This window comes from Colius striatus, chromosome 6 (genome assembly GCF_028858725.1).
Source record: "Colius striatus isolate bColStr4 chromosome 6, bColStr4.1.hap1, whole genome shotgun sequence".
Classification (NCBI taxonomy): Eukaryota; Metazoa; Chordata; class Aves; order Coliiformes; family Coliidae; genus Colius; species Colius striatus.
Genome location: NC_084764.1, coordinates 13,830,118 through 13,857,500, shown reverse-complemented (window position 1 = coordinate 13,857,500; position 27,383 = coordinate 13,830,118). Strand labels below are relative to the sequence as shown.

General features: G+C 38.0%; 1 protein-coding gene across 10 annotated transcripts in view; it reads right to left on the bottom strand.

The window, feature by feature from the left end:
- Window positions 1-27,383, bottom strand: part of MEIS2 (Meis homeobox 2) — a 176,299-nt gene that overhangs the window by 39,377 nt on the left and 109,539 nt on the right. For 8 of the 10 annotated variants that reach the window (XR_009818958.1, XM_061998659.1, XM_061998661.1 and 5 more), the window contains one exon: window positions 24,049-24,125. Coding sequence is in view for 9 of the 10 variants with exons in the window: in XM_061998659.1 (XP_061854643.1) it covers window positions 24,049-24,125 (77 nt within the window). In the remaining variant the exon portion in view is untranslated. Of the gene's footprint in view, window positions 1-8,745; window positions 9,043-16,831; window positions 16,918-24,048; window positions 24,126-27,383 lie in introns of those variants that run through there. The other 2 variants (XM_061998663.1, XM_061998665.1) reach the window with 2 other exon arrangements.

Below are 27,383 nucleotides of genomic sequence, written 5' to 3'. Positions count from 1 at the left end.
CTTTGCAACTGGTGGCATGTGGGATTATGAGCACTGAGGACTGCAAAATTGAAAGGTTAAGGGATAAGAGAAAGATAGTGAACACGGTGATACTGAAATTTTGAAAAGAAAATTACCGAGTCTGGGAACCATTCTATAGCAAGTATCTCAATCCTCCTTATCTCTTTCTTTACCAAAATGGATAACAAAATGCCGCTGGCCCTCTACAGGTTCTCAGGTTTAGTATATCTATACTTTTCCAGATAGACTCAACACACCTCTTTTTGCTGTTTTAAAAGAGTACCTGGGAATTTTCCATAAACTTGTTGTGAAAAGTTTCCTAATCGTCTGTAAAGTGATAAGTGAAGGAATTTATTTATTTGCAGATCACTAGTGTAGTACTCCCACGGCAGAAAACCTAGGGCAAATTTTCTGGTGCAAAATTACTAGAAAGTATGCTTTATTAAAACAATCCAGCCAGAAGAAAAATGCCCCACTGTAACTGTAGCTTTGGTAGGATAGAGATGGGATGATGTGTGCTTGTAATAGCTACGTGCAATGGCAAGGGAAGATGCTGATACTGAGAAAGATAACTGGCTGGGAAGACCATTGCAGCCAGCCACAGTCTGGTGCAGCAGGGACATAGCAAGATTTGTCCTGTTTTATAGCCTGCAAGGTTCATAGCCCCCAAAGTCTGACACCTGCAGTTGTACTGAAAACCAAACTTAGGAAAAATGACCAGTTTAAACAAACACCTTACTAGATGGACTTTTCATCAAATGGTTTTTGGGCACAAGGATATAGACACAAGCAAAATGTTCTTTTTGAAGATCCATTTTTTCAATTAATCACACAAGATGAGGAGAATAGATTCTATCTTTACGCATGCCTGATGCACTAACCTGCACCAGGACAGGACAGTCCCACAAGACATCAAGCCCCAAGACTTTCACCTGAAGGGTAGCTCCTCCTCTGCTTTCTCCCTTGCTCTAAGGGAGCAGCAATTTACTGCTAGCCCACACTAGCTGCAGATTATTCCAACATCTTCTCTCCTCCCCCGAATCCGTTCATATCAGCTTGTATTTTGAGAGTACAGGGGAAGAATCTCCTCAAGAGATAACACATTGAAAATAAATGTTAGCTTCTATAAAAGGCACAAGCTTAAGTATGCCATGCCCACTGCATTTATTTAAGGATACAAGTTCCTTCAAGCAAAATGTCAATATTTTATTTCCCTGAAACTCTGAAATTGTGTTATTTTAGTTGAGGATTAAATCAACTCTCTCGTTTTATTTGCTAATTGCAGTAAATCTTCTGTAAGGAATGTCATTTGAAAGTTGTTTTAAATTCAGATGGCACTAGATTTTAATCTACAGAGTAAATCAGAAAAAATGTTTGTTATGGTTACTAGATTTACTTTCTCAAACTCCCCACGTATAATGTTTTATGAAGGACCGTGTGATTCAGTTATATGTGCACCATGACAATGATAACTAGCATGGTGCCACGGAAACTGGAAAAATGCATTTAGGGTTGGGCCTATGCAACAGAGAACAGAATCAATCTTCCTAATTAACTGTAAATTAGCAATCTCAAAATGAGTGGGATCAACCTGTCTTCACTGGCCAAAAATCATGTTAAGTATATAGCTTCCTCTAAGTGCCTCTAAATTACATTTATGCCTGTATAAAGTAACATTCTTTTAATCTAATGCTGCATTAATGTCACTGTTCTTGAAGTTATTGCACTGTTTTAAATTTCAGCAGATAGGCAGACAGTCAGAAAGATAAACAAATTAATAGACAGTTATGGAGATAGTCTGATATTTTGTTATTCAGGGCTCAGAGTAGCTCATAAATCACACTGAAGCCACAAACAAGGTACTAATTAGCATAAGGCTCTGGAAAGAAAAGTTTCTGTTCAATGGCAAAATTCTTTAAGGCCACTGAGCAGTAGCTATTAATAAAGATATTAAATGCAGAATTGAAGATAAAATGCAAAAATGGGACATAGTAGATATTTGATTAATCTCATCCCTAATGATCAAAATTGCCAAATAATGTTAGGCTAAAACTAACATTACTGATATACTGTTTTTACTCTTTAGGGTGTATGATCAAAAAGATCTTGGGTATTGTGAGAGTACAAAGGACTGACCTTGGGTGAATTAGCTTAATTAGTTAATGCTTGTAAAACATTAGATGGGTGTTAAGTATTAATTAATTAATAATTATTATTGGATAAAGATGGGATTTGGAATCCCATCGCTCATACATGTGCCCCATCCTTCATGCAAGAGCTTCATGGGGGACCCACTAGTCTCTGCTTGCCAGTGTGTGTCTCACAAGTCTCAGCTGTAGTTTGGCAGCCTCATTTGTGAGGAGAGCAAAATGGGGAGACATTAGGCAGCTTGTCCCAGTGACTGAGAGAAAAGTTGGACAGAGAGACTTCATTTTCAAGTTTGCTACTGTATTGCTTTGTGATTTGATGAGAGAATTTGCAGTTTTAAGCTGAGCCAAATTCTCAGTGTAAGTTCCTCATAGAATTTAGGCTTAAATGAGTGTCCAAGTTTATCTACAAGTAACATGATGTTCAAAATGCTTTCCTTTCAGTGCTGTTGTGAAACCACTTTTTTTCTTCTTCTTCTTTTGCCATTACCTAATAAAGATCATTATCCATATCTTTTATTATTGTGATTTATTCTGGTTAATATCTAAAGTGAATAGTTAGCTTTCACATTACAGAGGATCCCTGAAGAGCTCACAAAAAAATACCTTCTCAAAATTATTCTGAGATATCCCTCTCAGTCACCTTTGTCCAGAGCCATTCTTGATAAAATGTTAGCAATGTTCATTTCAGGGTTTTTCTTCAGGGTTATTAAAAGGTTAGTTATTGTAAATCCCCCTAATACATTGACTCTCAGGCTAATATTTTCCTTTAAATTTAGTATGACACATAACAATGACATTGAAAGGAATGTAACATTTAACTACATTTACTTCACATTAGCATTTTCCAACTTTTCATGTTTTAAATTTTTCTGCCTGGCTGCAGCCTAGAAGAAAATATATGCTGGAATAATTATATGAACAATTTAGATTTAAACATATTGAATAGCAGAAGAGATCATGCCCAGCCATTTGCATTTTTTCCCCCTCTTTCTCCATGCTAGTCTGGAAGATGACTAATTTCTCTCCTTAGAAACATACATAGTAGACAAAGCTCTAGAGGGGAGGAAAGAGCTTTATTACTACTGTTCAGATCAATACACAAAAATCTCAGGATGATAAGGTAATTAAAACATACACAAAATAATTCATCAGCAGCCTTTCACTTGCCTTTGGAACTTTCTGATCCCTGATGTTTTCACTTGGAGGGATTCAAAGCAGCTTCCAGCCAGCATTTCTCACTTAGCTTACAACCCTGGTTTTCATTCACAAACAAGAAATTATGTTGGCCATGCCACACTTATGCTTAATGCTTTTTCATCCCTTGCCTGCTCTTTGTCTGGTGTGAGATGCTATTGAGCAGTGAAATTTACCTAAGAGCTAAGAAAAGGGAGAAAAACCAATCTGTGCTGTTTGACAAGTGAGAAGTTCAGCATCAGCTAAATCATTGATAATTTTATGCTACTGGTTATTACACTTGGATTGTTTGCAAGGGTTCCTATTATAAAACAAAATAACCACTCCTGCTGTAATGAATAGATGTAAGAGTGTTTGAAACATTTGTATGATTAAAAAAAAAAACAAACCAAAAAAACCCCAAAACTTAGTTTGAATTATCTGGTGGGAAATACCTAGTTTCAGACTGTAGCTCTGAGGAGTAGCATTTGCATCACAGAGTACCACTTCTGCACTCCCAGATTCGACTGTTATGATAATTACCTTACTGAAATTCCTGTTTTGTTTCTCAGACCCCCAAATGTTTCTTTTCTAATGACAGAGCTTCAATTGCAGCACTTAAAATGAACCGAGGTACTTCTTAAAAAGCATTCAAATCCATACTGATTAGCAAAAATTTTAAATATAACTTGAGTTGAGTTTGGCTATTGTTACAGATGAGGACTGTGGATCCTTGAAAGCAATGGAGTGATGTCTTCATAGTAGTTTATTGTGTATTAATGTAGCAGGCTAGGTATGATTTATGCACTCAATAGGTTCAAGTACCTGCAGAAGATTTATCCATATTTATTTGCTTACACAAACACAACCAACCACCCTTCAGTACCATCATTTGCCCTGTAAATACCTGCTAGTCTATAAAATTCTCTGTTATTATCTTGTGTTAGGATGGTGCAAAGGGTGTCAGTTTAGGGTCAGTCTCCTTGGGTTAGGCTAAACATATCAGTAATATAGAATCATAGAATGGTAGGGTTTGAAAGGGATCTTTAGAGATCATCTAGTCCAAACCCCTGCAGAAGCAGGTCCACCTAGGTATACTGAAAATAATTCAGCCCTCATCCCAACGTTTCCTGAATTCACATATCAGACAGAGTTCCTAGAGAGATGTGAGGAGTGGAGGTGTTTTGGGAGAATTAAATAACAATAAAACAAAGAGTTTAGCAGAAAAGCAAGAGTCACTCACCCAACAAAAGACAGGTGAGAGTGATTTGTAGTCACAGGTGAGAGGCAAGCTTTAAGGAGATATTTAAAAGAGGATAAAGGTTAGCTATATACAATTGACTGGGAAGAATATCCTGGTACATGATGGGGGACATCAGTACAACCAAATGAAGTTCTAGTCCTTCTCATTTTGATTCTCCAGTCACTAAATAAATAAAGTAGGTTAGCAAAGTCAAAGGAAAAACATGAGTGCCCATTTTATGACAGAAGTTCAGCCTTTCTACAGGAATTTTAAAAATATCTATGCATTATTTTTGACCTGACAGACAGAGTCAGGGTCACTGACCAGTGACAGTGGTTGTTCTCATCAACTACCACTAGCATTAGCAAGGCCTTTCCAATGGGACCTCATTTGTAATCAGCTGCTTTTTGGTGTTAAGGTGGCCACTCAATTCTGACCAAAATTTTCAAGTAAACCAAAACTTTAAAAGAACCTTACACCGTTGCAAGTAACTAATTTCAACTAAAATGCAATTATTTCAATTAAACCCAGCTGAATATATCTGAGAAACTTTGAGCCTAAGCGACTTATGCAAATGTACCCAGTTGGCTTTTCACAAAATTTGAGCTCCTATATCACTTTAAAAAAAAAAATATTTTTTCTCTTCTTTTTCCTGTATAAGATAAGATGCAATACTCAACAAATTGAGGAAAGAAAACGAGATTGAATGGTGCATTTCAGAACTGCTAAAAACCAAACCAAATAATACCTGCCCTTTCTTGAATTTCTTAGTCTGAAAAATAACCTGTCTTGGTTTTGTATTTTTTAAATTAAACATGCAAAATATTCACTCTTGAGATGAAAAGAAGCATGAAAAATGTCATCTCAGAATCTAATTATTTCAAGGAATTATTGGACACTGAAAACAAGTGCTGCTTAAAAGGATTATGTTGTCCATTATTGCTGTAGTAAGAACAACTAAGGAATAAAAGATTATATAAAGACTAAGAATTTTGGTGTGGTGAATGCAGTATACATTCCTCAGTAAAGCTAGCTTTAAATGAGATACTATATTTATTAGATGATAATTCAGTCTAGTAAAAAATTTGAAACCAAAATTTTTGCAACCAAGAGGTAGCAACTTTGCCAACAGTCTTCTCCTAGCCTTGAAAGCAGCATTTGTATTTCTTATATCTCCTAGTTCCTCCAGTAAAGAAGAGGTTATTGTAGTACGGCCTAGCATCACAAAGGACAACAGTATCATTATTGCCATTTTTAGAAGGAATAATTGAGGCAGAAAGAAGTGCCCTACCTAAGTAGTTCACAGATATAAGGAAGAAAATTCCCCATGTCTGCCAGGTCCCTGTGTACTATTCACTTGGCTGTACTACCACTTTTGCTGGCTGCTGCTATGGATTACTTGATCCTAACACTTGAATTCCAATAGAATTCCGAACACTTGGGATTCCAATAGAATAAATTCTTTATTTGCTATTGCATTATTTGATGCAAGTGTGATCTCTTAAACAACTTGGAGAAATCAGAACAAAAGTCATACCAATATTTGGGTGTTGCTAAGAACAAGAACCCTTCCATAAATATGAATTTTGTAGAGGACAGTATCTTTCCTTCTCATATGGAATCCAATAAGATCTTTTGGTCTTAAAAGATTTATATAGCAGACTGCTTTTTTTATCTGAATCTTATTCTCTGTCATTGATCATGAATGTGAACAGCCTGATTTGTGGATATAAGAAAAGTCTCTGCTGGCATCAGCTCCACATTCTCAGTTGACTCACCTTCTCATAGATAGTGAAAATAAACATGGAGTCAATTCATGCAGTTCTGTACCTACAAAGATTTCCTCTGATCAAAGCCTCTGGCAGGAGCTCATCTGAGATGGAGGTAGCCACTATGGTGATACAGGAGTCACTGAACTTCCCTGCCACATAGTGGCACGAACAACCACATATGGTACTAACAGGTGGTTACTAGTTCTGATGTACCTGCCCCTATTCCTAGTGCTGTGGGGAGATTCTTACAGCAGGATATGTACCACTTCATTTAAAGGCTGCCCCTAAATCTGCGTCCAGTTGCGAAGATTATGGATGCAACTCTTTGCTCTACTCCAAGCATTGCAATCAACACGTTTTTACACAAATGCTTTTGCATGGCATATAGATTTTGTAGTTCTTAGTAAAGAGAAATTTGTCAAAACAAAACCCCCAAATTACAAATTCTAAACAGAAGAATGCTTGTCTCCTCACCTCTGTGCTTGAACTCACAAAGGTCTGAGTGCCTTTCATCCAGCTCAACAAAAATAGTGTTATTGTAGACTGAAATGTAAGATGTTTCAAAAAATATTTCACTGAAAATGAGACAGGTAAAACATTTGGAGAAGGACCACAGCCAACCCAAATCTAGCCTAATAAGAAAATAAATTCTGAATTCTCCATAAAGCATTGTTTTTTGGCATCACAGGTTCGGTATTTTGGCCTAAGAGACTAGGAACACGCAATTAACAAAAAAGTTCAAAGCAATATGCACTTATAACAGAAAACTTATCTTAGACCTTGCTATGTAGTACTGTGACCATGAACTAACATATTAAATTCTCCTTAGAACAACATATATTTAAGTAATACTTTTGCAAATTTTTTCACACTACCAAACACAGTTGACACACGTTTTCATGGAGCAGTTTGGAAACACTAACTGTAAAAGTACACATAGGACTTGTCTTGCATCACACTCCCTCCCAGCTACAGACTTGCTATGATATCCAGTCTCAAAAGTTGAAGTTGCTGTGCCCTCCTTAAAGCAAATGTTAGGTTCATTATCTCTGTGATAGACCAGAAAGTAGAGTATAGGGACAATCTCAGGTAGAATAGCTTAAAGTGTGAATATGTATTATATCAGCTGTTCTTTAGTAATGAACTGTGCATACTCTCCAGAAATGGAAATTTATCCCATCTTTAGGAGGTAAATTGTCCCAGAAATGCTGCATTTACCATGAAGAGAGAACATGCATGTAAGCAATTACCACAGAGTGGCTGTCAAGATACAAGTGTGAGTTACACTCTGCTTCGTGTTAAGATTGTGTCCATAACCTGTTGTATGAACTTGCTATACTGTACAAGATTGCAAGTGTCTGGAATACAAATGCAGTCAAGAAGTTGTGAATGAAGTAAAAGGTAGAAGGATTTCTCATTTTTTTTATTAGTTTGATTCTTCAGATTTCAGCAGAGCCAAGCATTATTTTTTCTGATCTTGATCCCATAATAAGTAAATGATATCCTCAATAAGACCATACTCATCAGCTAAACCTCAGTGACTGGCAGCATAGAAACATAAATCTAGATAATTTCCTTGGACGTTAGCTGCGATACAAAAGATGGACAATGGATGGGCAACAGATCAGTTAAAGAAGCATCAGCTAAGCATGAAACACTGAATAGGAAAGAAGAAAGGGATCTACAGCCATAATGGATAGGTGTGAATCCAGCAATAAAATAAAATTGACCTGTAAAGCAATAGCAGAGAAACAAGAAATCTTAGCTCGTATACAGTATCTGAGAAACATCATGACAGGACTAAAATGACTAAATGTAACTACAAAATATTATCCAGAACACCCTGACAGTACCAGGATAAGAAGAACTTATGAAAATCCATAGTTACCTTCACATTGGAGCTACCTTCACCTGATGAGAAACAGTACAGAGTTCCAGCATAAAACCAATCAATGATATGAAGACAGCAGAAAAGTAGAAGAAAAAAAGAATACCCAGTGAAATAAGAATTGGAAGACTTGCTCAAAAGTCAGCACACGTAAGTTACTTTGATGTCTCAGAAGTTGAGGGAGATGGCATGGATGCCATTATCTAGATTTAACTAAACGCTAGTAACTTCTGGTCCTCAGTTGAATGATTATAGGCACAAAAGTCACAACAGCTAGTAACTGTTAAAAAATAAACTTTAAAAAGTAGTAATTCACTGGAACTCAAAGGAATAATCTCAGGCTGCAAGCAGAAATAGTTTGGAGAAGTCATTCTGCATTACCCTTAGTGTGAAGCACAGCTGTTGCTGCAGAAGCTCTGCAAACAGTTCTTCCAATACACAGCCAGATTAATTTGGGGAGAGTTTTGTGTACCAGTGCATAGTACAGAAAACAGCTACTAACTTCATTCATTCCCCAACCAGGACAGGGCCAAGCAATCTCCTACCACACCAGGCGAGTGCTGTGTCACAATTCAGCTATCAGGAGGTGCCTACAGAGTCAGGAGCCGTCAGCAACCGCTGCTGCCTGGAGTCAAAGCGTATCACCTCTGTGACACATCGGAGCATCAAAGGTTCATAAAGAGAGTGCCCTCAGGCCACTCCCAAATTCAGGTCTTCTGTGTGGCAGTACTACTAAACCACAGAGATGGCTTCGCTTCAGCTGTCAGAGCTGGGGTGTTTTGTTGTCCGTGTATAAAACCACCATTTTCCTGCTGTCTAGAAAAGATAAAATTATATGGGGAGCGGGGAGAAAGAAGTGCAAAATTATGCTTCCACCTCACATAGCAAATCTTTCAAACTAATTAGTCATAGAGGAGGCTATAATTTTTGACATATTATTTATCAACTTGCTCATTGTTTTATTATTTTCTTGTTCTAGGTAGATGCTTTTTAACTAATTAAGGAAAATGAAATTTCCAGTGCTTGGAATTCAGTGGTGGCCTCTTCTATGAGCCAGTCTCCCTGTTCTCCGTGAACAAGTTAAAAATAGAATCTAGTTGGCTTTGTTTTGTTGTATGTTTTTTTCTTTTTTTTTAATTGATATCACTTTGTCTAGTGCACAAACACATATGGCTGTAATTTAGTGAACTCCAATCTTCCTCTTGTGGCAAACTGATAGGATAATTTTATTATGAGTGGAACAATGACTACAGGGAGTCAGGGAGAATCTGAGACAACTACACATAATTCAGTTGACTAAATGTAATACTTACATTATATCAGTAGGTAATGAAAACAGTGCTGAACACTCCTGAAGCCTAAACCTTTTCAGATTCCAGCTCCTATCAAAAGGCTACTCCATAAATCACACCTGAATTTTATTTAATGTCAGGAGCTAGTAATCTGACAGAGTGCAATGAGGTGTTTGCACCAAAAGATGTATACTGAGTCATGTGCTCCACAGTCTTTGTAATCACAGAGTTACATAATCCATCCATGGATTTTAATAAGTAACTTATTATGGTCCTTTTAGCATTAATTATTTTACACATCACTTGTTCCTGGTTTATTGACACTATTTTAATGTCTTTATCACAGAAAATTACCAGTATAGCAAACCAATATGAATTATAAATGCATAACCTGTGCAGAGATTCTGTTATTTCCATGACAAAACATAAAAGACACAACAAGGTCAGCATCACATTAGACCTTGATTATTTTTGTGATGTGGTCAGTCTTCACCAGCCTTGCAAGTGACAGCAAGGTCAGTGAGCAGAGTTATCGATTATTTTTGATCAGCAATTTTGAACTCATTTTTATTTTTGTACTGATTTTTTTTTCTGCACCTGAAGAGCAGGGGGATCCAACACAGTCTGTTGGCAGTCTAATTAGCACAATCCTCTGCTGCTAATCTGTAAAGGAGTGCACAAATACTCTGCAGGAATAGGATCTATTTATTCCTACTTTATCTACTAAGTAATTTTAGTTAATAGAAAATGTTTTTCCTCATTCCAAAAGCTAGTATTTTGCATCACTGCAGTGGTTTTGCCTTGGCCAGCTGTTTTTGGTAGCAGAAGGGCTACAGGGGTGGCTTCTTTAAACAAAGAGTTTCCAGAAGCTTCCTGTGTAGCTCACAGGGTTAGGGCCAGTCAATTCTAAGCTGGACCCTGCACCTGACCCAGGCCTAGCCAATTAGTGATGGGAAGTAATGCCTCTGTGAATAACATATTTGAGAAGGAGAAGTTGTTGCGCAGTTGCTAAACTGCAGTAGTAGCATGGAGGGAGAATGAGAAAACATCTCCACAGATACCAGGGTCAGTGGAGAAGGAGGGGGAGGAGGGTGCTTAGGTACTGAAAAGGCTCCCCTGTGATATGTGATGAGGACCATGGTGAAGCAGGTTGTCCCCCTGCAGTCCATGGAGGACCACTGGGAAGCAGAGACCCATTCACAGCCCATGGAGGACCCCATGCTGGAGTGGGTGGATGCCTGAAGGAGGCTGTGACTCCGTAAGAAGTTCATCCTGGAGCAAGTTCCTGGCAGGACCTCGGAGTTCATGGGGGAAGTGCCCATGCCAGAGCAGGTTTGCTGTCAGGACTTGTGATCCTGTGAGGAACCTAGGCTGGAGCAGTCTGTCCCTGAAGGACTGTTCTCGCGGTGGATGACCCACGCTGGGGCATTGTGTGAGAAGCTGCCCCTGTGGGAGGCCCCATGCTGGAGCAGTTCATGAGAAGCTGCAGCCCATGGGAAGGACCCACACTGGAGGGACTGTCTCTTGTGAGAGGGACCTCACAGTGTAGCAGTGGAAAGTGTGATGAGGCCTCCTCCTGAGAAGAAGCAGTGGCAAAGTCCATCTGGAATGAACTGACTGCAACCCCCATCCCCCATACCTTGCACCACTAGGGGGGAAGGAAAGGGAGTCCTGGGAAGAGGAGGGGTGGGGGAGGTGTTTTTAAGATGGTTTTATGTCTCATCTCCCTGCTCTTATTGTTTCTTTAATAAATCAAACCTTTTTTCTCCCTAAGTTGAGTCTGTTTTGCCCATGATGCTAATTGCCATGTGATCTCTCTGTCCTCATCTCAACTCACAAGCCATTTGTTATATTTCTCTCTCTCTCTCCTGTCCAGTTTAGGAGGGGGAGTGATTTTATGACTTGGTGGACATCCGGATAAACCACCACAGTCATGTTTTTAAGCCTCTTTAAAAACTGAGTCACTTTCATTTTAAGGGAATATTAATTAAAGTGTGTGCTCTTAAAACATTATAAAGTTTTAATCAAACCTATAGCTCTTAAACTACCTGTTCTGTAATAAGAATTATGGGGTTTTTGTCCTCCTACTTGAGCATGAAGGAGTGTTTTGTGTTTCTTGGAGGACGGTGAGTCTGATCAGTTTATTATTTATTTTTCTCATGAGTATTTGCACAGATTAATTTTGCCTGGATGAGTGTTTGTAGATAAATTCATTCCAAGCCGATCCACTTAGCAATTAGACAGTGAGTTTTGGGATGCAGTGGGTGGGCGGGATTGTTACTAATAACTTCCTGCTTTACCTTGCCCATTTATGCTGGCAGACTCATACCACTGCACCCAGCATAACGCTCCAGCAGTGGCAAAAGAGGCAGCTTAGGCAGCAGCTATACTTGGACTTTGTTAGGAAAGTCCTATGTTAGGACTTTCCCATTGTTGGATCAAAGCTGGAATAAGCCTATATTCATGTAGTTCCCTACCTTGTTCCACTGCTGGCTTGCTTGTTAACATGCTGATAACATATGAAAGCAAGTACAAATATTGCACTTCTTTAGAAATAAGCAAGTTCAAATTTCCTGTTCTGTCCTTTCCCCGCACTGTCCGAGTGGAAGTTTAAGGAGTCTCTAATTGCAACCTTCCAAGTGAGGAATGAACAAATATCCCTATAACATAGTTAGTGCTTGTAAAAATAACGCTGAGAATCTGTTATAAATAATAGAAAATTGTCAAATGAGAGAAAAAATAAAAGGTACTGTCGAATCCAGCCACTTAGGCTTTGCAGTTAGAGGGCTGAGCTCCACAAAGGACAAGTAGGAATATGGCTATGATGTTTAGTGCTCATGCTGCATAGAGCTCCGCTAGAATAAGAGCTGCTTGGCTCTGGCAGGGTTCTGGAATAATCATAATGTTGATCCAAGAATATCTCTCCCTCAGCTTTCTGACTTACTCCTTGAACACAGGACTGGTTCCCTCTTTTGTTCTTCCACAGGCCCACACATTAGGATCTATTTATTCCATTAATTTCTGATTTTCTGCTATTTCTTAACATAGACCCATGTGCATGTGGATTTACTGTTCTCTAGATAAGATGGACTTTAAAAAAATATATCTTAGCCCATATCACATTTTTCTACTATGCTTTCTAACACTGACATTTCAGGAAAGGAACTGATGTGAGAGAACAGGGGAAAAAAATTCTCCATGTTTTTTTCTAACTTGCCTCTTCCTAGTTCACTAAGTTGTTTCCACACTGTCTATGAGAGAATGAAAACTTGGTAACACCCTTCCTTTTGTTAGTAAAGCTGTAGTACAGCTACTTTCATAGAGACAGTGATTAGAAATCAGGCCATGTGGCTTAGACAAGCAATGGAAAAATGGGAAAAAGTGAATAATGACATATGCAGGGATCTGATTGTTCAAGCTGTCCCAAGCTCAGGTTGATCTACATGAAATAATCACTGAGTAATCAAGAAAGTCATGAAAAGGAAAAAAAAAAAAAAGAAAAAAAAAGGTGCCTAAACAAATTTGTCATTAAGAAAAGATTTCTTCACTCTATCCCTGACTATGTGTTTCCATTATTTACAAACTCCTCAGCAAAACCAAAACAATATTGGGAAATAACTGATCATGCATGGTCAAATTGCTAGTGCACATTAAGAGGGTAAGGTGAAAAGGCAGCAGAGGTTGGTCCTTCACCTTTCATGGAACATAGATCACAGATCATAGAATCATAGAGTGATTTGGGTTGGAACGGATCCTAAAGGACATCTAGTTCTCCCCCCATGCCACAGGCAGGGACATTTTCCACTAGACCAGGTTGCTCAAAGCCCTGTCCAACCTGGCCTTGAACACTTCCAGGGAGGGGGCATCCACAGCCTCTGTGGGCAACCTCTGCCAGGGCCTCTCCACCCTCACAGTAAAGAACTTTCTTCTGATATCTAATCTAAATCTGCCCCGTTTCAGTTTAAAATCACTACCCCTTGTCCTATCACTACACTCACTGGTAAAGAGTCCCTCCCCATCTGTCTTGTAAGTCCCCTTTACGTACTGGAAGGCTGCTGTAAGATCTCCCTGGAGACTTCTCTCCTTGAGGGTAAACAACCTCAACTCTCAGCCTGTCCTCATATAAGAAGTGCTCTAGCCTCTTAGTCATCTCCATGTTCTTCCTCTGGACCAGCTCAAGCAGGTCTATACCCTTCTTACGCTGGGGGCCCCAGAGCTGGATGCAGTACTGTAGATGGAGTCAAGTAGTACCAGTCCCACCAAGTCTTTCTCCCAAGGGCTGCTCTCAAAAGGCTGGGGTCCTCATGGGATTTCAGAATGTAAAAAGCTGGAAAATGCCATGGTGGCTGATGTTGTTCTTCAGCAACACACCTTCCTTCACTGACTTGAGAGAGAAATTACAACTTTTGACAAGCATCAAATGAACAAAATTCTTCTGAACTACAGGTTGCTTTCTGTGCTAAGTATCGTGCTGAAGCCACCACACTGATTTGCCAATATATTTATTTTTTTACCTGGGAACTTTTGCCACATTTGCATTTTGCTTTCTTGAGATAAAAGACTAATGTTAACTCATGGCACCATTACTCCCTCACTAATTGCTGTTGAAGTTTTTTTGCTTATCAGTGTTTTTCAAGGAAGTTCACAACTCAAGAGGTCAACTTTAAATGGGCTGAAACATCAGTTTAGAGTGACTAATACAAAAGATAAGATATGTCTGAAAGCAAATGCAAAATGTAATATCTCTCCCTTGTTTACCCTGCAAGTTAAAAAAAGAGGAATAAAACCTGCTCATGTTCCCAACCAAATACTAGAACAAAGCAGGTCTCGGACAAGGGCTGGGACACAGCAGCAAGTTTGAACTGAATGAGTAGTCAGCAATTATGATTATGAGTCACATACAAAGAAGGGAATATGTTTTCTACTACAATCACAATAAAAAAATGAAGCAGGAAATGGAACTTGAAGCAAGCACAGCAAAAATGTTCTGAAACAGAAATGCTAAAGCAGAGCTTTCCGTTTTCTCTGCTGATAGTTTGCTGGTTGTTAGGTTTTCAGTTGTTGGGTTTTTTGGTTTTGTTTTTTGCAAAGGAGGAAATCTGGATTGGTTCACATTGAAAAGAAGCTGTATTTCTCTCTTCACTGGTAATCTATGAGATCCCCTGCAAGAGAACTGGAACTGTGACTAGGAAATCCCTTCCTGTCAGGCAAACTCTCTCATTCTGACATTTTTCTATTTCCAAAGCTCCCCAAACTGTGTAAACCTGCAGAAAATATAATTAAAATAAATCTCTCAAAAAATACATTATATTTTCATTCCAGTATGTCAGGTAAGTATTACTAGCCCCCCTCTCCTGCAGAGAGGACTTAACTCTCAAAGAAGTGACTAAATCTTATATGTTTTGAACCTCAAGGATGAACCAAGGAGAACTTTTAGTGTATACCATGCTGGGAGAAGTAAAAGAGCTCAACCTTTTGGAAATTCTTCAATGAAAGGTCTAGGCCAGTGTTATATCCCTAAACATTTCTCTTCATTGCTCTCCAGGTTGGGACCAGGGAAGAGGACATAGATGAGGAAGCTGTTCTGGAATTTGCAGAGGCTCTTTTTTGGGCTGAGAGACCTGAGTAGGCCAGCATCATGGACTATCAATTAAAAATGCCATGGAGGAGATACCATAGGAAGAAAAAAAAAGATGTGGGAGAGGAAGAAAATTCACCTTTACTATATGTTAAGGACTTAAATACTTGAATAGAAGATTCACATAGTCAGGCCATCACAGTTAGAAAAAAATTATCTGTCTTCCAGGTGCTGTGCCAACCATTTCTTCCTTGGAAGTCTCCCAAGTAAAAACTCCAAGAACAGCGAGGCAGCAAGGCCCCGTGACTATATTGTGGAGTTCTTTTCTACCCTGCAACCTGGCACCATCTCAGCTAACATAAATAAATCTTCAAATATAAATAGTAAAATATTAGCAACTCTCAGACAGTTTCTTTTCTACTCAAAGTCTTTTGGGTGAGCAGTAAAGTTTGGCAAATGTCTTCTCAAGCAAGCCCAGTGAGACTTACTGCTGTCACTAGGGAACAAATCTCCAGTGAGTTGTTGCCTGCAGTGCTAGCCCAAGAGAAAGGGGACCTTTTAGATTAATCTAAACGCAGAAAAGAGAATTAACGGGGGGGAGGGGGGAGAAGATATTTCCAACACATAGAGTCTAATGGAAAATATACTGCACTAACAATATGTCTACTGATTACAGAATTATGTCTGTAGGCTTAGTTTCCCATAAAGGGTAAACCTGCCAAGCAGAAGAGAACTGAGCAAATATGGTCTCTATTACAAATACTTCTATACTGTAAGTGCAGACAGAGGGACCTGTGCCCAATGCATGATTTGTAGACAGTGGGATTTATTATCCTCTCTCCTGATGGGTAAGAGAAGAATAATGAAAATCCCAGTTATCAGGAGGAATGGAAAGCTTCATTGTATATCTGAATAGGGCAATTAAATAATCAATGATTTTTGAACTGTAGTTGTAGTGTATATGCTGGGGATGCCCATATTTCTTCCCCTCCCCAATGAATATGGCTACCTGCTTATTTTAGTGTGTTTATTTGAATTATACAAACTTACGACATTGCTTTATTGTTCCTCATTAAATGCAATCAGGAATATGAATCAGATACAACAACACTTCAAAGAAATACATATCCTGTGATAACATAGTGGAGATCCTTATTTTAGAATTCTTCCACACAGTAAATGATGAGGCACAAAGGATAATATAGTTGAACTTAAAGGGTTTCTATTAAATCTCTACTTATAGCTGGCAGTGCTTTCCTTTCAGTTTTCGTCCCTGCTTTGTTTACTTTTAAAAGACCCTGGTTGTTGCATTATTTGCAGAGTGTAGGAGCAGATCTACATTTCTAGAAACAGCATTACTTTGACCAAGGGTTACTCTTTCCAGAAATGCTCATCTGACACAGAGGGGGACAGAGTAAAATAGCTACAGTACTATCAAAATTGTCATTTTAGAGTCAGAATGGGCATTTCACCAATTAGTCCCAAGGCTTCCAAACAGAGGAGGATGGCAATGCTTTCCTAACACAAGCGGTTCAGCCGCACACTCAGCACTGATACATCCAGCTTTCTCCCACATCCCTAATTCCAGACACAGAGAGACCTCTTTTTTTTTTTTTTTTAACTTGCACCAGTGTTAATCAGGAAAACTGTGTTAAAGCCAGTGATGTTTCACCAGAAAAAGAAAAACTGTAAGTAAGTGGAAAATCAAGTCTTTTTGAAATTCATTCAACTTACTGTACAATCTTTCTGGTTCAACCTGAAGAACATGATTTTTGAAAGGGCCTCAACCTGGCCTCCTTTCCTAGAGGTGCAATTTTGCATCTGCAATCAGTGAAAACCACAATTAATTACAGTCATAAGCCATGTCAATCACACATCCAAATGTCTGATTTGTGGAGCAGTTGGGTAGTTAGGTAACCACATATAGGACTTGCATTGAAATTGAATTTTGAGCTTGGATACAAAAGTTAGTATTGAAAATTGAATGCTGTTTCCACATTTCTGTATTTTATGCTTCTTTCTCTCTCGTTTTTTTAATGGGGTTTTTTTGTTTGTTTTCTGCAAGAAATTATTATGTGAGTGTGATGACAAGCAGGACAACTATGAACTACATCAGATGTAGCTAGAGACACTATTTGGAATGAATTTGGCTTTTTTGCTAATAACTATACTGATATTTCCATCATGGCTCATCCAAAATGTCATAGTTGGGAGACAAAACAGTAATAAAGGGAATTTTCCCTGAAGGCTAGTTGTACTGGAAATCTATGGCTCCACATCACACTCCCACTAGCCACAGATTTGCTAAGAAAAGGCGCTTGTAAGGTACTACGATATGAAGCAATTTGAAAGTTGAAGCAATGGAGTACAGTGTAAATAATTCACTTTTTGCTTAGAGTGGGGGCACTTGAGCTTGTGTTTAGTGGGTGGATCCAGCAAATCTATTACTGGATGCGGAGGCTGCATCAGTTAAACCCATCTTCTGAAACAAAATGTTTCTTCTTTAGACATGGTGACACTATGTAGAAATAGTATATTCAAATACCAGCTCTTCATATTACATTTATAAACATAAGAAATTGCTGACTAGAGAAAGGCTCTTTGGTTCATCAAGCTTTTTCTTTCAGTGTATTTCACCCTCACCTCCCTGGTTTATCACTATATCCTTCAGTCCTTTCTCTCCTGAGATAAAAATGTCCAGCTGTCTCTTAAATTCATTTAGATTACTTGCTTCACTAGCCAATTATTCCATATGTTTGCTACTGTTTCAGGCAGAGCTGTTTATTCAATTCCCAGTTTACTATGGATTTCCTAGATTTGCAATGTGTTTCCAAAGTCTTGGACTACTGATTTTAAAAATAATTTGTTCATCTTTTGCATTGTTAAATATATAGAGAAGATTTTAGTATTTAAGCCATAATTAGGTCAATAGTCAGCTTTTCTATGAGCAGCAGAGGTAGATCATGGCTCAATCCAGGACTTTCCTCCTGAGTTAATAGTTTCATCTTTCAATGAGTCTCTCCAATCTCTCACCCCACAGAAGTGTCTGTTGACTCCCTGAGGCTAGGGTCCTCACAGAAACTAGTAGGTTCACCTCAGAGGCACCTATCATTTTTGTCTTTGCTAGTGGGAATAAGCCTTTTGGTCATAAATATCTTCTCAATGGCAAAATATTAAAGTTGAGATAGAAGAGAAAGTGCAGTGACTCTCAGATCACTTCTCACTTTGTTATAGCCTTTGTTACAATACCAGTATGGTATCTGCTTCTGTATAGTTTCTGCTATCTGCTATACCTATCTACTGCAAATATTGTCTGATGTTGGAACAGCACTTGAGATTTCTCATGCACATTATAGGTCCTCTTAACTTTCCCAGCAAGGGAAGGGTTCCTTAGGCTTGATGAAAGTGAGGAAGACACATTCCCTCTCTGAGTAAGAAGGGGTGATATTCTTCTTAGAAGCTTATCTGTCATCAGAGTGACACCTACATGTAACTTGAGGTGGAATTTTGTTACCAATTGCTGCAAACCAAACCACATGGTTCAGTTCATGAACCTTTCGTAAGCTAAACCCTGTAGCGTTTATATAATGTTACCAGACACATAATTAAAAAAAAAATAGTTGCTGCAACCGAAAGTCTACAAAATACAGCACCTCATTAAGAATGCGCCCAAAGGCTGAAGCGTGGGGTTTGGGTTTGGCTCTGGCACTTTTCCCCTAAAATCAACAGGTCCCCACCCTGTCTCAAGATTTAATTCTGGGGCTTGGTGACTGATCTAATTACTGTTGGGTCTTCCTCATGAAACACACCAGGCTGATACTTTCCCCATTTACATAGTATACAAGAGGAGTGACGTTGTTTGGGAAATCTCCATCACAAATGAATAACATTTTACGCTTTCAGGTTGTGGACTTGTAGTTTTCTATAGTTAATTTTCACCATTTTCTGTGGATCACACTTTAATCTACTGACAACATTTTGCTTTTTTAGTTATCTTCTGTGGATTTGCTTGATGTAAGGCCCTTTGAAAGGCCCAGTTTCCAAGAACTGAAAAGTATTTCCGTAGAAAAATTAAAATCTTGAGGATTTTTAAGGAAAATTCAGTGAAAATATTCTGAAAAATACATTTTAATGTTTTCCTGCCAGGAGCTATCTAGAAGAAACCATCTGCTGCTTAACATAAGCAAAACCTTCACAGTTATAAGCTGATTTTTCAAAAAGATCAATAATATCCTGAGCAAGTGATGAATAAATCTCTAAAAATGGGGTTTTAACCTTTCTGATTTTCAAAGTCATGAAACATTACCATTGAAGATGTGTAGTGAATTTGAGCAACCGAAGTAGGCTGGGATTTTAGTTAATTTTTACAGACTGCTCAGGAGTAATTCAGAGATTCCCAGATGGCAGACTACAGGTTGAAAACCACTGATCTACAGATATCATTTGGATAATCCTCCTAAGGTTTTAATATACAGCTGAACTTGAAAACTGTCCAAATGACAATGTAAGATTAGGAAAGTCATGAGCACCTTCTTTATTTGAGATTTGTCATATATCTTGACTGAATTATGGTAAAAATGCTATAAAAAAGTAGAAATTAAAAATAACTTAAAATCAGAAACTGTATAGTGTCTAAAAGGTGCTAATACATAGGATCATAGAATGGTAGGGTTGGAAGGGACTTTTAGAGATCATCTAGTCCAACACCCCTGCAGAAGCAGGTCAATGTTTTCCTCAATTTCTCATTATTTTCTATAGACCATGGCAATAGTCAAAATAATGCATTTAATCCTTATAGAAAGACCTCCATAAGTTAATATTTTCTGTCTTTGAAGGGTCTAAATAAAAAGTTAGAGCATTACTATTGAGCACACTGCAGGGTACCAGCAATCTGGAAAAATGTCTAAACCTTTCACAAGTCTTTTCTTTCTCCTTTAGAGCTTTTACCTTCTCTTTCTCACCACAATCTAACAGGGTGCTCAAACATGCTGCCAACTTCAAGCACATTAAGTGCTCTCTCTGTGATATGTGCACACACTATTTTCAAATATAGCATCACACATACACACGGTTGAACCCGGACCTATGTCTGGAAATGTGATTCCTGCTCTCCATTCCTGTCTTCAGCCTGATTTCAGAAGAAACACTCCTATTTAGGAAAGATTTCTAGTCGTATGCTTGAGTTTCATTCAAAACAATGAGAAAGATGTATGCAAGTGCTTAACTCTCAGAACACTGGAGCGTGTACTCCACTGTTTAAAGTAATTACAAAAAACCTAATTTAATAATTCTACTACTTTTCTGTCCTTTCTCTTCTATTAATTCTACTTGCCAATTCTTTTCTCTTTTGTCTGCTGCAAATGCTTTAACAGACTGCAGCAATGACGCTTATAATATACTTTTTCCTTCATTATCAGCGTACATGTTTAGCTTTCTTCTGCTTCTTTTGCCTCATATATTGAAGCTGGACCAGACTTACTTTTATCAGTCTTGCCCCTTGCAATTCTTGTGATGCTGCAGCTCTACTCAGTTACAGTTGTTTCTTTGTCCTTCCATCAATTGAGATGCAAAAAGGGTAATTTACGAAAGTGGAAGGATATGGAGTGGGAAGTGAGAATGAGGAAATTTTCTTCAAAAAGTTTTCCCTATTTTTTACCTTGTTATGCAGTTTTATATAAAAACAGCCTCTCCTGGCCATGGCAGGCCAGGCTACTTTCTCCCCAGCATACTGTGGATTCCTTTCAATGAAACAATAAAGCTCTTGCTTAATTTTAAGTACATGTATAAACTTTATTATCTTCAATAATCAGAGGTTAAAGATAACCATAAACTGATGTGCTTTGACAATTAAGAATTAACTTACAATTGTTTGTAATGTTCTTCATTGAATCTTGGCCTGAAGATTGGCCATACCAGTCTTACATGCTGCTGGAAAGTATTCAAGACTTTTGGTACTGTGTATTATCTCTCTGTGTCATCTAGTCTGATGTCTCCACACCCATTTCTTGTTCACTAAGCAAAAAACTAAGGTTCTGCCTTTGGCTCCAATCCCTGGATGCCCCCGTCACAAAACAGCTCAGCACAGCTGAACCTCAACTCTTTCGACAGCTGATCATACGTGAATATCCTCAAAAGCAATGTAAGCCTCTGGTTTGAACCCATTTAATTATTTATTTTTAAGCCATGTTATTTATTCTTAGAACAAAGGTGTTGGGCTATTCAAAATGTAATGTAGGAGCCTTTGAACCCTTTTAGCCTCTGTTTTCTAGAAGAGTATGAAGTATGATGTGGCATTCACCAATTATTTACTGAGTAATGTCTTTTGGTGTGAAATGCTGAATAAAGATAAGGTTTCATAGTCCCAGAATATCTCCATATCCTTGAGACACTGGGAGAAGAAATGCAGAGGGCTGAGGCTAGTGTCATTCATGAGGAAGTAGAACTGAGTCAGTGCTGGATGCTAAAAGAAGCTTTGCCTAGAGTAACTGGTAGCATTTCGCGTGTTATTACCATCACCTTTAAAATTCACTGTGGTGATCACAATAGATGGTATTTGGTTAGTTATTTGTGTGTCATTCCATGGAGCTCAGTGCTATAGAGCAATCATTGGTACACTGAAGAAAAAAAATCAAAGCAGTCTGGGTACCTATTATTCGTAAGCACCGCACTTGAAAAAGCACAAGATTTTTTTTTTTAATGTTGTGTTTGCAATCTGGTGTTTATTTTTTACACCATGTGATGACATGTTGCCTGAAATTTTCAGAAAACGCAACACTAAACTGATGAGCAAAAAGGTTTAACAATGGACATCAGGAATATTTAGGTAGACCTAATCAAGAAGCCAAGACCAAATATTTCTGATTGAGAAATAGCTTGCAAATGTTATAAGACAGGACTGTAAGGTAACAACAGCAGCTTCACTGTCTCGGATGTGTTTATTATCCATCGCCAGGAATCACCTAGTATGTAAAGTTGCCTGCTATTGAGAAAAGACCACTTTTGCCTAGCAATAGCTCAGGAGGTGTTAAAGCAGTTCTACCTCTTTTACACCTGACATCTACATGAAATGCATAGGTGATAGGACAGGCTTTCAAATTCAAAGCAATAAGGAGGAGAACAAGTGGGCGTTTTCTGCAATGAACACATAAACTGGAATGATGAAATCTGTACAGCAATAGTTCAATCTTTTCCAGCCACCCTGCCTTCTTACCACCATGACTGAACATATGCAGCTGCACCAGATGCAACACAGATATGTCATTAGTATATTTCAATTATTTAAAATAGATTTAAAATGGAACATTTTCAGGAAGTAAAAAATAGTTGTTTTGTAATTTACCATATTATACCAGGAAAAATAACATATTAACTATTTACCCAAAAGATTATTGGTACCAAAGTGTACATTGTGAAACTAGCATGGAATATTTGCAATACCTGTGTACACCTATGTTATTTGTGCTTGCAGTAATGAATATTTGCATATATGTGTTTATAATGTACAGCACAAGTCAAAACAAAGACACACTTCTCCTCTTCCTGAGATTAAAGCCTAGACTCCGCATTTTCAGTCCAAAGGGTATCTTTAAATGTACTTGGTTCCAATCTTCGGGAGAGAATTAAAGTGAATTCAAGTCTCTGTATTGTATATCCTTCCTTTCTGCCTTTCTTTTCAGGTTAGCAGTTTATTTCTGCATTAATCACCCTGACAGAAGCAAGGCAACTCAATTTTCTGCTTCTGTAGGTAGGCACATCACTTTCTGTACAGCACTAGGCATGAAAAGGGCTGCAGCTAAGCTTTGGTTACTGGTATAATTGAAATGCTATCCACACTATAGGGTGCATTAAAGTCAGATAACGGCAGTTCCTGTGGCCAATTTAAGTAGCTTGACTTCCCTGGGAAAAAAAAAAATTGGCTGACAGATAAGGCAGACAAACTGGCTAATTCTCCAAGCATGTCTCTCATTGTGATCCTAGAAAAATGAGAAAAAAATGAATCACAGAACCACAAAATCAATTGACCCTCGGGTAGCTCATCAGGCAGCGAGCCTGATAAACCTAAAAGCTTTGTTAATGTCTGCCTGCCTGTATCCCACAGATAGAGCACTTTGTAAATGAACCTGCTTTGATAAATATATTAAGGAAAGCTGTGAATAAAGGCAGAGACTTCTCATTTGTAAATACAACCTCTGCTACATGGAATTAGAATGATAAAATAGAGTTCCATGTAATTAAGTTTGTATAAGGCCTGAAATCCGTGCAAATACTTTCCCTGAATTTTGAAAGAGAACTGTCAGTTCAATTAATCTGAACATCACCCCGAGAATGTACTGAACAAAATTAAGCTGCTGATAAAACCTGGGCCAGTATTTTGATAAGTAATTCCTATATCATTTCTTGGCCACTATGATCATTTTATTTAATCTGCTACCCCCCTTTTCTTCGGTTCTATGCTAAGCCATGTACAAAGGATGGATGGTTCACACACCACCATAACAATAATCTAACATATCAGAAAGTGGAAAATGGGGAAGTCTTCTCCCCACCATGCTACTAAATATCAAAGTGAATAAATTCCTATTATGAGATATTAAAATGCCTGTATCTAAATCAACACTCAAAATCTAAACAAAGCCAACCATTACTGCTCTGATAACCTAAATACTAAGGCTGTGCAAAACTATACAGCTTTTCAGGTATATTCAATGGGAAAGACCTGAATAGAACCCAAGGCTCAGTTGGAGACTGAAAGTGGAAAGAGAATGATCTTGAAAAACAATTTACCTATGTTTGCCTTACCGTTCTGTAAGTGCTACTTCCATACCCAAAAAGAACAAACACAGGAATTTTCCTTGTCAATTGCATTTGGTTAAGAAATGAAAACAGAAAACAATTATTTAGAAATTGCAGTTTAGACATGGGAGTAAAGATATTGATTGTAGAGTCACTTACCAGTTGTTTACTTGTAGAATTGTAAGTCCTGTGTCTTGGGCTAACTGTTTCTTCTGCTCCTCTGAAGGATATGGATGCTAATAGAAAGAAACGTTTTAAAAGATAAATCAGAAGTTAAGAAAGATGCACTAGCAGAATGATACCATCTTATGTGTGTTTGCATCCTTAAGGTTTGCTATCATTTCTTGTTTTAAAGCTAGGTGAATTTTAAAAAGATAAAAGCTCATGACAAATGCTGAAAAATCTTAGCTGACCGAGTGATTCTAGCTACCTAGATCCTCCTGCAATTTACTGTGAAGCTGAAACATACATACAAGAGATAAAAAGATATATAATGAAACAGTATGCCATATATGTAAATGTACCACTATAGATTTCTTATTTCGTGAACTCATATGTCAGATTTTAAAAATAATAAAGTAGAAAACTGTAAATCTATCATTACCAGAGAACCACTGTGTCGTTGATATTTGTCTGTGTTGTTTTTACACAGAAACCAGGAAAATGATACCTGGGGAAAAAACCCCAAATACTGGCCCCCTCTGCTTTGGCATTTTTATCTTTCTCTGCAGTCAAGGACAGAGTTGTGCCAGTACGTATTTAGCTGAACAGAAGATACTGACTGCATGGAGTTTAAACTTGTAGGAACAATATGTTCAGGACTGGTTCTTAGGAGTCATGACAACCAATTCAATTACTCTACGGTTTATTGCCAATATATATGTTGAAGATTTATGGGACAAGGAGTGGATTACTTGATGCTTACCTATGACTGGGGGGGGGGGGGGGGGCGGGGGGGGGGTGATGGAAATCACAGTTCATGGCTTCAAGTTTAACTTTCAGATGAAAAAAATTAACAGAATTAAACATTTCCTGTCTGGCTGTTTGCCTCTCCCTTTCCTTCACAAAGAATTTTTAGGGAAACCTTATATACCTACTATGCACATAATCAATATGCTCCTTTGTGATAGGCAGGAGAAGCTTTTGGAGATCAGTAATTCACATATAACCCCCAGAGAGCTGCCTAAGTATGGTTTGAATAGGCATTAAATTAAATATGCATATGTTTTAAATGCACATCATTCATTATACAGCAAAATGAAACTTTCAGGGTTTTTTGATGCTGTTTACAGATCATAACACCTAAACACCCCAAATCAAACTGATTTTCTCCTGATTGAGATTACATTGTGATTCAGAAATCTCTAATACCTCTACTTCAGTAAATTTGTTCTCATATGCTTGCAATGCCCTACCTACTATTCTGTAAAAGATACAAATAATCAGTCATCTGGAATTAGTTTCTTAAGAAGGCTGAATATTTAATTTTCCATTATCTACATATCTAAAAGCAGACACTGTTTAATGCCACTGATGAATTGACATTTAGCAAAGCAACATCACTTCACAGCAAAAAGGGTTAAAGAGATCTGTATTAATATAGAAGTCAAGCTTTTAATATTCTACAAATATTAACAAAGAAAGATGATAATGTTGAATTAATATGAGTTAAGGATAAAATGAAATAATTTTTTCTGATTGCTAAGTGTTGACACTTTTTTGGCTAGGCCTGCAGCCTTTTCTTGAAGGCTGTGTAATTACAGAAGGTTTTTCCCCTCCTTCCCCCTCCTGCTTCTAGCCCACATTAGTAATGACCCCTTCACTGCTTCAAAAACCACTAATAGTCTTCAGCAAAGGCAAGAAAAATGAACAGGATAAATTGGAATCCACAGTCAGTAATTTGCATCACATGAGGCTGCTTTGGCCACTCACACTCATTCCTGGCCATCAATCGTGCGCTGTCAGGTGCTGCACTCTGCCACCATGATAAATACTCCTCCTAACACTCTGATTCGTCCAAACAATGTAATTGTCCTCTATTCTCCTCTTGGTAATGGAGATAATGAATGACTGCACAAACAAGAAGGATTGCTCATCACAGACACAGAGGTGGCTTCAAACCGAAAAGCCCTGAGTACAAATTTTAATTGACTGAAAACACAGGTTGAAAGAAAAGAAATCCTGCCTTCCATTTCCAGGCTTTGAGACAATCACTTCTGTGTGTTCTTTTGGTTTTGGGGGGCAAATTTTCTGTCCTGAATGTTGATCCCCCAAAATGAGTAAAATGAGACTGTAGAAAATCCTATCGTTGCAAAGCAGCCACAGAAATGCTGTCCAGTATGCAATTCATGTAAAACAACTTCTCCCTTTAACTGTGCTTAATCCCAAACTGTGAGGTGCTGGTTTTGTAAAAAAAAAGAAAAAAACAAACAAAAAAACCCCCCCAAACCAACAAAAAACACACCTCCTCCAAATGGAAACAGTTCCATTCACTTAAATATTTATTGTACTGCAAGGAATAGTATATTTTTAAAAATTCAGTCAAAATATAACCACACATAAAGCAAATTGCATTCAACAGCACAGAGAATGACGGAAATCAGTGAGCCTACTCAGTGTGATAGCCATCCTGGAGCTATTAAGACATTTGAAAATTGGTACACACAAGATCAACAAACACTTAAAAGCCGAGATCTTATCAAAACTCACCTTGCACAGATGGCTTTTATTATTTCTAATTAAAAGTCAAGGACAATAGCACAACAATTCTAACTTATTTAAATCATGTTCTACATTTTGGGGGAGAGAGAGAACTGGTGTTGTGTACTGTTGATTTTCCAATCCCCTCCTCCTTCAACGTCAGTGATTCTGTGGCTTTTAAATGTGAAGTGGACTGTTTATCTGAAAGTGTGCTGGCAGACTGCCACCATATTTCTCAGATTAAAGAAAGGATTGAAAACAATCAGCTTTCCAAGGAACTGAAACCACGACAATATGTTTCTGATTAATTTACAAATATATGTATATATTTAAGGCTAAACTACAGAACTAGAAAATTCCTACTAGTTATTCTATCACAGGCATTCTTACACTTTATTAGAACAGACACCATATTGAAATAATAAGCATGGGAGGCCTTCATTTCTTCTTTGATCTATTTTACTAAATGTCTGACTGGCTCAGATTTAAAATAAACTTTGCTATGTTTGCACTTGAAAACTGGAAAAAGACCACAAGTAATAATTTGTTGTCAGTTTCCATATTCTCTAACTAAAAACTATAGTTCAGTCTGTACACTGCTGGATGCCAGGCGATGTCAGTCCAGTCACTCCTGCAGTGGCTAAACTTTCTTGGGGGAACACACTGCTCCAGTAAGGTAAAGATGATGGATCACTTCACCAGTGTAGAACTATCTGAGATGAATTAAGGGTACAGGCCACAGCTTTACTTGCTTTCTGAATCTCTTGCAGGGTGGTGTCATTACACCCTTAAAT